Genomic DNA, 12926 nt, shown 5'->3' with positions numbered 1-12926 from the left:
ATTAGAGAAAGTTTAAAAGATAATTTTAATTATATCTGTCTCAAGTTTGGCTTTTAATCAACCCAATAAAAATTAACCAACATACGTGAATCAACTAAAACGGAGGATTCGAGAAAAATATTCTCGGTGTAAGCTACCACATATGCAGGACCTTCTCAAGAGGTAGACTTTTTCGTTGGGCCTTTTGAAAAGGTTATTATTCTGCGAAATAAGTGTAGGCTACATTTGCCCCTCCCCATTGAGTCACCCCTCCCCCCCAACCATCCGGCTCGGGGCCCCGGGGTATTGCTCCCCGGTTGCTCCAGCCTAGTTACGGGTCTGCACATAATCAAATGCAAAATTTCTTATTTTAAAAAATGTTTTAATGGGGTTGAACGAAGCAAGCGAATGAATGTACAAATACCAAACACAATAATCGAAAGATAATTTTGGAATTACTAGTACAAAGCGATTACATACTATAATAATTAACACTGTAGCAAAGCGAATGCACTCGGTTTTGTTTGAGCAATGACGTTACGCATGGCGTCGTCAGCTTGTACCGTCTCCGGCGCGTCATGAAACAGCCCTTTTTCTATGGCCCTGGTTCAGACACATGCCCAGGATATTCAGACATTTTTAATTTGACGAAGAAGATGTGTAAGAAGTTACTCTTTTAATTCTTTATTTTTTTTCTCTGTTATTTTCAGAAAATTGTGTTAATTACATGAAGGAGAAAAGGCGCTTGGCTATTTCCTATTTGGTTGCTATATTCAAAAGTGTATTTATCCTTTTTTTTTTAATTCACTACCTGTACATACTGTTATATTTTAAAAATATTATACTACTGCGATAATTCTGTGGTGTTTGGTCAGAACATGATATCTCCAAAAAATGACTTTTTGATCTGAAAGTAAGTCTTGCCAATTATAACTAATTAGAAGTGAGATAAATGCACAAATATGTGCGAACGGCTAAAAAACATGCTGATGTATGATATTTCCATTTTTATGTGTGGTATGTTTTATTTTTGATTTTTGAATGGCAATAAAAATGCTTATATCTCAAAAATGAGATTTTGGAGTTGTCATGTTCTGACCAAACGCCACAGAATTGGCCTTTATTTATGTCTTAGCCGTCAGCAGTCGGAGAATCGTTTCTCTTACTTAGTGTTTTTACTGATCCACAAATTATTTCTTCTCTTGCTAATTTTGCCGATCTACAAACTATTTCTCCTATTAATTTTTTCTATTGATAACTTTTTACCGGACTTGCAAATTATTTCTCTCTCTTTCTCTCCTTTTTATTTTTTTCCTCGTACTCATTTTTTCTGTCCGCAAATTCTCTTAAAAATTTATTTTTTGTTGGCCCTCAAATTTTTTCTACCGTTCATTGATTTTTATGCCGGTCCGCAAATCATTTCTCCTATCAATTTTTTGCAATTCTTCAATTTTTTTCCCCCCATTTCTGCCAGTCCACGATATTGTTCAACTACTTTCACTGGTTCAGTTGTAAAAAAAAAAAATTGAAGAACACTGATATATAAACCATCTGTAAAAACAAACTTTTTTTGACAAATACAGATACTAGATAAACAATATCTAATACTTATAAGACAAACATTATTTGTTATTTAGGCCGCGATTACTCCATAAAATTTTCATAAAAGTTCATTTATAAAATTTGAAAAATTCAACTAATAAGCGTATCGGTTACATTCGAGCGAATGTTGCCAATAGGCTTATTGGTTGTTTTTTTTAAATCAAGTTTTGTAAAAGATCTTTTATTAAACTTTTACAGTGTAATCCCAGCTTTAAATGACGTTAGATAAAACTTTATGCATGATGTGGAATGATTTTTTTCCCCCTACTAGGAAGAAATCAATATAGAAGGATTAGCGGAAATGGCAGTAGTAAGTAGATTCATATTTTTTTTTTCAATACACCGTTCATACTTCGAAAGAACTACTATATATGTACTGTGATAACCTCGGCTAACGAAGATAATAATTCGTTATGGAATCACGTTCGTTAGCTGAAACGCGATTTCCCATAGGTTTCTATGGAAAATCGTTTAATTCGTTCCAGGTACTGCCCAAAAATGTAAAGATAATTTTTCAGAAACCCCCCCCCCCCTCCCCCAGAGTAATATAAAAAAAGATTTAAAAAAACACAAACTGACCGAAAATGGCGATATATGACCGCAGTTGGTGTACGGTAAAGTAACTTCAAAATTGGTTTAATGAGAATTTATACAAGAACAGAGATACTGAAGATATTTTTACACTATGTACACAACCACACACAACACAGTTGACTTCGTAGGTGCCTAGATCCATTTGTAATTTGGTCAGCTCATTTCTGTGTCTGATTCATGCACATGGAAAAGATAACCTACTAGAATGTCCAGACATTTAAGTTTGATGCTAAGAGTCTTGCACCAAAATACAGCGTGCAAGGACCTATGCGTATGCAGTGTGTGCTAAGTATAGTCGTTTTATACACCTTTGAACGGTTGATCAAACAAACATAAATCCATTTCAAATAACGTGTAGATGTCATTTATATTTGTCGAGGGGATGTAGATTATGTAATTCTTTTTTTTCAAACGGTTCTCCTTCACTTACCGTGGATGTATAAAGCAATGGCGTAGCGATGGGGGGGGGGCTTGGGGGGTCTGCCTTCTGGCTACGCCCCTGGTATAAAGACTATTTTGCAACACATTTACTGTGGGGGGGATTTCCAAAGTTCCCACAATCCCTGAACCATTGAGCATTAGAATTATAAATATGTTGCGATATCACTGCTTGAACTCGAAGCATTTCGATGCTATTTATATGTCATTTATTTATTTTAAATTTGCAAAAAGGTTGCGATCGGGAAGGAGAAAGACTTGATAAAGTTCATGACGGAAAAACTGAATAAGTTTGATGTTGTTGCTGCTGATATAGTCTACTCGAAGCTGAGAAATCCGGAGCTAAACAAGCCAATTCACCACGCCAAATCTTCCGGGTATGGTTTTCCTATATATACTTACAATAATAAATACAAAATTTTCTTTTTCTGTATACAGTATTCATGTTTTGCTTATAAAATGGGTTAGTAGTCCTAAACTTTGTTCCACGGAGCACCAAGTACTAGTACTACACCAGGGTCGTAACTAGGATTTTTGCCGCCCGGGGCAAACATTATTTTCCGCCCCCACAACTTTAAAATTCTATAACTTTTTAACGTTGTTCTTGGTTCCCACCTAAAACTGTCACCCTCCCCCCCACCCTTAAATTTTACCGCCTGTGGCAGTTTCATCGTTGATAAATCTTGCGGGAGAAGAGTGCGGGCCACTTCACTGATTTGAAAACGTTTCGTGAGCCACTTAAGTGATACGTTAATGTGCCGCGTAGCACTGAAGTGTTCTGGAAATGCGCCGCACATTACTGAAGTGTTCTGGAAATGCGCCGCACATTACTGAAGTGATATGGAACTGTGCCACAGGCCGCTCAAGTGCTCTGTAAATGTACCACGGGCAACTTAAGTGATCTGTAAATGTGCCATGGGGCATGTAAGTGCTCTGAAATTGCGAATCACTTAGATAATCTGAAAATGTGTAGCTTGGTTCCTTTTTACGAAATTCGCTTTGAGGTCGCGGGCCACATCAGATGACTCGGGAGGCACATTTGGGCATTGTTCGGGGAAATAGGATTTAAGTGATCCGAAAATGTGTCGCGTTCCGCCTAAGTGCCCAGGAATTGTGCCGCAACAACTTAAGTCATGTGGAAACGTGCCTTAGGCCACTTGAGTGATCAAGAAATGTGCCGTGGTGAGTGATCTAGAACTGCGCCACGCATCACTTGAGTGATGTCGCGTGTCACTTGACAGATTTGTAAATGTGCCGCAGATCACTTAAGTCACCTGTGAATGCGCCATGGGCCACTTGTGTTGAACTTCAATACTGGCCAGTGATATGAAATTGTAACATGGGCCACTTAGTTGCTCTGTAAATGTGCCATCAGTCACTTAAGTGCTCTACAAAATTTCCCACGGGTCAATTAAGTGATATGTAAATGTACCACCCAGTTCATTTTTAAAAATTTAGATTTGAAGTTGCGGGCCATATCAGATGACCCTGAGGGCCACATATTGCCCCAGGAATGATTATTCAAGAAAATTTGCCTAAAATATGGCAAAAGCGGCGTCAAAATTTGTATAGTCCACAAGCGACAAAACAATAAATCTGCCGTTGACTGTGTCTATTTCTACTATTCTCCGGTGGATTCGGAATGAAATTTTGGAATTTTGGATATAGGGCATAATTGGTAATTTTCTGGGTGGACAGGGCCGTCTTAACAGCATTTGGGTCCTCGGGCAAAGTGATTTTTCTGAGAGCCACCTACCTGGCTAAAAATTTCCCTACTACCAATTTACATGCTAATTCCCGAAAATTTCAACCAGATTTAATTTTCATGAGCCCCCCCCCCCCCCCCCCCCCGGGTAGTGTCCGGTTGGGCCCCCATGAGTCTCTCGAATTCCCACTGCTCTGTAATCCTGGATATTCATCGGATGGACTGTGATGTTTCATGGGAATATTTTTCACCACATCACTGTATATATATATTTTTTTTTTCTCTTCTGTCCCGCTCATTTAACAGAACTGCGATGTTTGTCATGTTCTTTCCTGACAATTTCCACTTGATGTTAAGCACTTGCTGTCATTTCTGTTCAGTGCTTCCATGTGCCATGTATGCATGTTTTCTTTCAGGTGGCAAAGGAGCTGAAGCGAGTGATTGGCAACCGAGATCCCACGGGTCCATCTGCGGATGGATTGGTGGGGACGGAGTGCGGTGTTGGCATGGACGGGCGCGGGCTGCCGGAGTTGGGACGGACGTTTGGTTCCGTTCTGTTGCTCCTTTGAGCGATGAGTGGCGGACGGGTGTGTTCTCTCGTAGACTAGGGGAGCCGAGTGCCTCGGAATGTTTTTGCTGGGTCGGAGATCTGGCGGGCGGTCCACCTGTACTCCTTCTTGACCATCGGAGATTTCCGGGAGCTTCCCGGAGTGTGGCTGCTTGGGATGGAGTGGGGTCCCGGCGGGACGGACCCGGTGGCTTGCGAGTCGGGGGATGTTCCCCGGGCCCGGATGTCAGGAGAGTTCTTCCAGCATGGCCCAGCCGCAAGGTAATCCGCTTATATCCCGCAAGGGACAGAGCGGGGGACATGTTTGGTGTTATGGTTATAGTTGGGGCCCCATGCATTAAGATGGCACTTCTTCCGGATCCCTGAGCTTGTCGAGTTGCATATCCTCGACACATCCCATCTTCGGATGGGAAAGATGGAACTTCCACCAATGAAGGAGAGAGGATTCGGCAACTGTGTGCAGACCGAAGTTGGTGTCTTCTAGTTAGATGTTTTTTAGCCCATGGGCCCCCCACTTTGGACTATAGTTTCTTCTTGTTTGTCTTATCCAAGCCCCAACCTCATTCAGGAGTGAGACTTTTTTCAATTAAATTGAGTTTAGTCAATGCTAAATTCATAATAAATAAAAATATTACAAATAAGGTTCATATCTGGACCCCTGGGGCCCAGGCATGGATCCAGAAGGGGCGGGCAATCATCCCTCCCATGTAAATCAATTATATGGAAAAAATTTGTCTGTCCCATAAAATACGGAACCCACACACCTAAATAATCAATCGCCCCTCCTGACGACATACCACCCTAGATTCGCGCCTGCCGTGGGCTAGAGTTATGTGAGCTTCCCTCTTGCGTCGAGAGATTTTACGCATTCAGACTATGCAGGGCTGTCGCAACATCATGTGTTCTAAAGCAAAGTGATGTTGTGGGGCCCTCATACGCAAGGACGTAACAGCTTACATATTTGCATACTTTCTCGTGAAAATCCGTGGTTTCATCATGGAGATCTTCTATGAACATGAGACCCTCAGTATGATACTCAGATGGGCCCCAGTGCTAAAATGGCCCAACAGTGCTATTTGAGCGCATGTGTCCCTACTCGTGTCCTCCCAGTTGGCTCTAATGCAGAGGGAGACCTCGTGATAATGAAATATGATTGAGATTTCACAGATTAAGCTTGTAAATTGGTAGGCAGAGGCATTTCTAGTCGGGTAAAGTCGCTCAGAAAAATAATTTTATCCACGGAGGCCTAATGATGCTGTTAAGACCTCCCTGGGTCAAGGCTTTGCTGGAGTCTGAAAGTAGTCACATTTTTTCCCGACCATATTTTACTGAAAACTTTACAGCCGAATTTTTTTTTTTCGTAGCTCTCTGTGCCCCCGCTTGAAGCCTGCCGTGGCTACCCTTTCACTTGATTTTTCCCTTGTGGCCTCCTTAGACTATCCCAGGACTGCAAAGGGTGCCATATGGCACCAGATTGAGAACCACTGTTCTACCTTGTTCTCAGTGAACTGAATGGCTTCTTTGGGTGATTCGCGTCAACTCTCTGATTATAACGCACCGAAGCAAACACACAGGGATCAAACGTTAACGTCGGATTCATAGGTATGGGTGCCTTTAACCTCTTTACTATCACTGACGTAATATTACGTTCAAATATCAGTGGAATAAATACAAACGAGAGAGAGAGAAGAGCTCTCTGTTTTTTTTCCTCTCTTTTCATCATCACGAAGCTTTATACTGACCATATCTCTACCGAAGCTGCTCTGTCTTTCCCCTCCTTTTCTATTTCTATACAACTGTTAATGATATTTTATAAATATATGACCTTCATATTTGTTATGGGCATCTTTTTCTCCCACCTCGTTGGGCATTTTGCCTGTTGTGGCGTTGTATTTGTATTTGAATTTTTTTTCCACACACATATGATGTATCTTTCTACTATATATAACAGTGAAAAAGAGAACACGTAGGGTGAGGGTGAAAGATTACTCTAAAAAAATACTTTTTCCCTTTTATATGTATGTTTTTCCAAATTTTTTTCCTTTTCTAACGTGCGATTGATTAAGTTAGCACAAGGTAACCATATTTACCACCGATTCATCAAATAGAGATAATCCAAATTTCTTGTCAACACCTTGTACGTGAAATGGTTAAATGCAAAGAATACTCACCAAAGCACGAGAATAGGGGGAAAAAATGCACCATTTTCCACACCACCCAAGAGGTATGGTGCCAGGCGCGTTACCCCTTTGTGTACGGCGGGTTCCCACGTAGGCATATTTCCGTCTTCATCCTGAGCAACCCATCGAAGATCTTCTCTCGACGGGCCCCAGAGCAGCAACCGTAAGTTGGTTGGGTGCCCTGGTAGAGGCCTCGCCCGTACACCACGTTTCGGCCGAGCCCCGGACCCGGTTAAGGTCGTATGGCTCGGCCCAACGATGGAAAGAAGCCTTTCGACGCGGGCTGCTTCCTCTGCCCCGGCTTCCTTGACAGTCGACCATCTCGCGCGCGAGAGAAATGGCGACCGACCAGCTGCATGCGGGGGCAAACTGGTGATCGGTCATCCAAACTCGCCGTCTCCGAAGATGGGACGGGCAAAAGCCGTGGAGCGCTCCTCAGAGGCGATGGATAAGAATGAAGCAATCTGAAAACATTACGTTTCCAATCGAAACAATGGAATTTTTACATTGTTTGAGAAATTCATTCCAAAAGCTTCAACAATGAAACTTCATATCTCATTGTTTGATTTCTAAACACAGGAAAAATTGAGATTGGCTTCAACATCATACCTACGCCAGGGTTTCTCAACCTTCGGGGCTTCCACGTGGGCCGTAGAAATTCTCTTTCAGCCAAAGATTCTTGAGCTATGGGTCACGATTCAAACTTGACTCGCAAGGTCCTTCGACATATGTCGTTCAAATCAACTAATAGCCCGGGTTTCTTGACTTATGTATCACGACCAGGGCCGCAACTGGGAGGGGGGGGGGAAGAGAAGGTGGGTCTAGTGCCCCAGGTGCCTGCCAGAGGGGGCTTAAATTTCACCCTTTAACCTCACCTTCAACATTACAGGGAGGGGGGCATTAGAATTTCGTACTTCCCCCCCCCCCTTCGCGGCTGACCAAGCATCTAGTTTCGGCCCTGCCTACGGATACCTTTTTAAAGACAAATCTGAGTCATTTAGTATGGCAGTAAAGGATTAAAAGTATCAAGTAGAGAAGTGTCCAGAAAATTTCCAAATTCTGTGCATTATTGTTCTCAAATTACCGAAATTGAATGTCTACAAACTAATATTAAATAGAAATAATATTATCTTCTGCAATTTTAAGGCATTTGTGTTAAGCTAAATCAAGTATTTCTACTCAACCTTAATAAGAGTGGGGGGCTACTTCATTGATTTGTCAATATATCGTTTGATTAGAGCTGACACAGGCATTCCGAAAAATACTTTCGGGAAAACACATTTACAGACAAAAAATCATAATGTGCCGGTTTTCCGGGACATATGGTCAGCATATGTAGGGGGGTCACCGATAAGCTTTTTCTTCAAAAAAAGTGGGGGGGGGGGTGTCACGATTCAAAAAGTTTGGGAACCATTGGTATAAACTATTTTCTTTCGGTATGATTGATCTCACGCTCGGTGGTTAAGGAACTGTATTCTAAGATTATTCTAAGAAAGTACCAAAGATTTTTTTGATGCTTTTTGTTTCACATTTTGTTTTCCAAAGCATTTCACCCTACTAGACTCCTATTAGGCTTCATTGCACTTTTGCGATTTTTCTCAACCACTTCCTGCAAGCATTTTAGAGCTGTTCAACTTTTATACTGTTCAAAATGCCATTTAGCTCACGGAACGCTACTTTTGCGTCTCCAAATCTCTTGCCATGAAAATCCCTCTTCATTTGACAATTAAAAAAAAGTAAAACATATTTAGGGAACAGTGGGGCCGGAGAGAGTGTTATCCGAAAAAAATAATTTTGAAGAGTAATTTCACTCCTTTCTCCAAAATTTTAAAGGGTAGTTTTGTGAAAAGAGGGGAAAAAGGGTAATTTTTTTTTCAAATTAAAAAACAGTATAATAACTATTTAAAAACAATAACCTAAAATATGGAGGAGTATTGTCACTCCTCAACGAAGTTCCGAGGAGTAAAATTGAATTTTTTATGCTTGAATCACGCATCTAGACACGTACTTTTGAATGCTCATTTATGCGTTGCTTCTAAACATTTCATAATTGTGACGGTTTCGCTTATACTCTCTCCGTGGCTCCGAAATCCTACAATTCATCCCGCGTTCAAAGTCCTTAAAATCACGTTTCCCCACATCTTCACCAACACTTCATCTACACTAATGCTCAGGAACTAAGCTTCCCCTTTTTTTTATAATAGCCTAGCACTCTGGAGGCAACAGTGTGACTCCTTTTAGCTCATTTGCTTAAAACTGTCTGGTGGCTATAAGAAAGTGGCCTCTCAGTGTATACATTATTCATAAACAAGTATGTTCGTCATCCACTAAATGCCTTTCTACGACCTAGTTGTTGAAATTTTTTTTTGTCTATCTTGCGTAGATCAAGATAACATAAAAAGTTCTTAAATTTTCCACCAGGTGGCGTTCTAACCTTTCTTATCAATTTGAGCGTACTCGTATTGCTATACCAGTATGCTGCTTTCATAATTCTGTCTGCCATATTTCAGGAGTTATTCAAGATTATGTGAAATTTCCAATGCTCTCTTTATTTTTCTTACATATTCATTCTTTTTGCTCCCGGGCATCCCAAAATGATTCTTAGAGGTAGAAAATGATTGTAAGATGCTGCGCATGTCATTGTATACAAGATCTTCGAAGTGCTCACAACTTTTGAATGAATGAAGATAGAGCGATTGTAGAAGTATCTAGGTGTACTAAAGTTTTCATGCGCTACATGATAACAACCAAAATAACACCTGGTGGAAAATTTTTGAACTTTTTTTACCTTGTTTTGACAAATTAACGGGGTTTGAAATTACAGCTTAATTTTGTTAGATTCTATTTGATGAGATGATAATATATAAAGCTTACTCAGAACGTGTACACTGACTGCCAAAATTTTTAATATTTATTACATCTATTACTACTACTTTCAACTATAGGTGTCTCGAAAACGTTTCTTTAAATGCTACGGGATGAATTTCTTTCGGTATAAAATTGTGTTGCAAATTCAACCAGTTTGCATTTTTTCCGCTGTGAATCACATAAAATCTTTGATTTTCATGTTTCTGCAAATTGTAATTTAAAGACAACGTTTTGTGCTATGTAGAAAAAGTGGCTGGCTCGTCGGTTGAGTGTGTAGTGAATGTAATAGCGTAGCTCTACGAATCTGTTTGACCCTTAAATCTGCTCCCATCACTTTTGGATAATGGCCTCAGTGGCCTGCGCAATCATCCTCTGATGATTTGAATACATATTCCAGTTAGTTATTTATTTCAGTATTTCCCTATTCTCTGACAGGTTCCCTTGCTTGTATTCCACCCCTCCTTTTTCGGTTCTATTCAATCTATGCAACGTCTGAGTTTGATTGCCATCTAGCTAAAGAAAAGTGGGAAAAAAATTGCTTTTCGTTTGCTCAGAGAGAGAGGGAGAAGCATATCTCCGACTATTTGAGCAGCAAAAGGATTAAATACGCACAGATTTTTCTGGTCACCAGTTCGTTAGTGATTCATTAAAGGAATTTTAACGAGACTCATGTGTGATTTAGTGTTATTAGCAATAGTGACATTTGTTAGATAGAATAGTTAACTAAGCTTATTGATAGCTAGTTTATTGATCTAGCTATTAAGAAACTATTTCATCATGAAAAATCATCGTTCTTTGCATGAATCTCTATGAATCCGCATCGTTCAAGTGCAGATTTCTTGCGAATTAATGATTTTTCTGTGACATGAAACCTGATCTTTTTTAAGTGAATTCATAATAAAATTATGTTGAAATTTTGAGTAATTTTCCACCTTCTTTCTACAGTTTCTCTGCCGGTGATTTCTTGCCGTTCAGTTTGAATGAAACTGACATAATATTTGTTGACAACCGCGTAGTTTACGAAAGAAGTATCGAAGATATATCAAAAGTGAGTGTTATCTACAAATACGGCCTGACTTCCTACTTGAAGAATATACAAGGGGCATAGGTATGGCAGGGCGTGTGGCATTTTACTGACGAACCGTTGATCCTAAAGGAATGCCCCCCCCCCCCATCGTGATGCGGGGCCCCTAGGATGGGACCTTTGGCAGGCCCCCAGACCAGACTTTTTAGTGGGCCCCCTTTATAGTGAGTTTATGTCGCGAAAAAAACAAAAAAAATGATGAGAATCGCCCCGGGCCCCAGGGCTGGAGCCCTGTCAGCCTCCCCCTTGGGGGGGCTATGCCTAAAGGTCCTTCAATTATAAAAAGTATCTAAATAACGCGTAGTATTCAGATATGTCATCCATGTTGAAAGAGGTTGTACACTGTACAGCTATTGAAATAGAAAAATTGATTTTTTTATACCATCCCCGGGTGCCCCAAATAAAAAAGTCCAAATAGAAAGTTGTTGCCCCGTCTCTCTTGATTCAACAAAAAAAAAAAAAAAAAAAAAATCCCATGTTTCCAAATGCAATATCCAACGAGATGTTTAAATGCGAAAAACGGAAAAAAGGTGGGAAAGAAACAGTGCTAAATGCGGATATACCGTTTTGCCCGCATCTAACGCTGTTTTTTCTCCAACTTTCACCCGTTTTTCGAATTCGAATATCTCTGCAAATATTGCACTTAGAAACGTGGAATTTTTTTTTTTCTGTTGGCCTCAGGAGAGACAGGGCGACAACTTTCTAATTGGGTTTTTGGGCGCACGGGGATTGTATAAAAAAGTTACATTCAATAACTGCACAACCCCTTGCAACATGGATGGCATATCTGAGTGATTTGAATACTTTTTCTAATTGGAAGTATACCTCTTGGATCAACGGTTCACCAGTAAAATGTCATACGCCCAGTTATACATGCATATACTGGGTGCATAGGTCAGTCACGGCCAGAGTCCGAAATCTGGCCACCTGGCGAAGTGACCGACCGGTTTCTGGCCATGTCGGTAACACCGTGACTTAACACCGTGCTGGACAATATCCGCAACATACACACAGCGTATATAATACTGCATGGTGAATATAATTTTTCAGGGCTCCTAGCATTTAGTGGAGTGGGTTTTTGGTCCAAGACTTTGGTGTTCCTCATATATTGATCATATACCGATGTTATACATCGACCCGATGTATCGCGGGTCCAGGGCAATGTGTCTTAAAGGGCTCGAATTAGTGGAGCTAAAGCTCGTTCTGCGATCACACGCATAGGCGGATATATCCCTCCTAGTTCAGTAGAAAAATTGTATCATTGGCATAAGCAGGAGGGTGGACGTGGAAATTCGACCCCGTTCACCATACACACATTCGTTGATTCGTCCTCGTTCATAAACAGATATAGGCTCCTCGAATGCGGGGGGGGGGGGAACACCGAAAGTACGCATAGAAGTGAGAAGCAAACGTCCACCTCCGCCCTTCCGCCTATATCAATAATACAATTTTTTCACTGGAAGGGGGAGATTACCCCTATCGCGTCCCCTCTGTATCCGGCGCCTATGCTCCCATTCGAGGAGCCTGCATCCGCTTATGATCATGCGTTCCGTTTTCATATCGGACAGAGCCATAAGTTTCCATATCATTTACGATCTTTTTGGTGGAGACTCTGGTTCAACGATTACCGCCAGAAAGAAAACCCTAGTTCAATACTATTTATAATGAAATTCTTATTTATCATTATTTTTAAAGCTTACTACGAAACATGACAAATACCAATACTTTAGTTTCTCAAAAATGTAAGTTTTTTTATTCCTAATGTTTATTTTATATGTGCTACTCATTGTATAAACATAATTCTGTAATTTTCAGTGCAAAGAAATAGGATTTGATACTGAGTGGCAGCCAACTTTCGGTTGGGGCAAAGAAAAGTGAGTGCGACTTCTTTTAAATGTAAATCAAAAA

At 40.6% G+C, this 12926-nt stretch overlaps 1 protein-coding gene across 1 annotated transcript in view; it reads left to right on the top strand.

The window, feature by feature from the left end:
- The window catches only part of LOC149086960 (uncharacterized), a 40077-nt gene that overhangs the window by 15573 nt on the left and 11578 nt on the right, over positions 1-12926 (top strand). The window contains exons 6-10 of the mRNA XM_089231166.1: positions 690-760; positions 1853-1891; positions 2848-2990; positions 10880-10982; positions 12834-12892. Of these exons, the coding sequence (XP_089087292.1) occupies positions 690-760; positions 1853-1891; positions 2848-2990; positions 10880-10982; positions 12834-12892 (415 nt within the window). The remainder of the gene's footprint in view (positions 1-689; positions 761-1852; positions 1892-2847; positions 2991-10879; positions 10983-12833; positions 12893-12926) is intronic.

This window comes from Pholcus phalangioides, unplaced genomic scaffold, assembly GCF_987345545.1.
Source record: "Pholcus phalangioides strain wild (caught in Gottingen) unplaced genomic scaffold, Ppha-v1.0 ptg000004l_1, whole genome shotgun sequence".
Lineage (NCBI taxonomy): Eukaryota > Metazoa > Arthropoda > Arachnida > Araneae > Pholcidae > Pholcus > Pholcus phalangioides.
The sequence above is the reverse complement of the archived record's forward strand: the minus strand, read 5'-3'. Positions and strand labels throughout refer to the sequence as shown.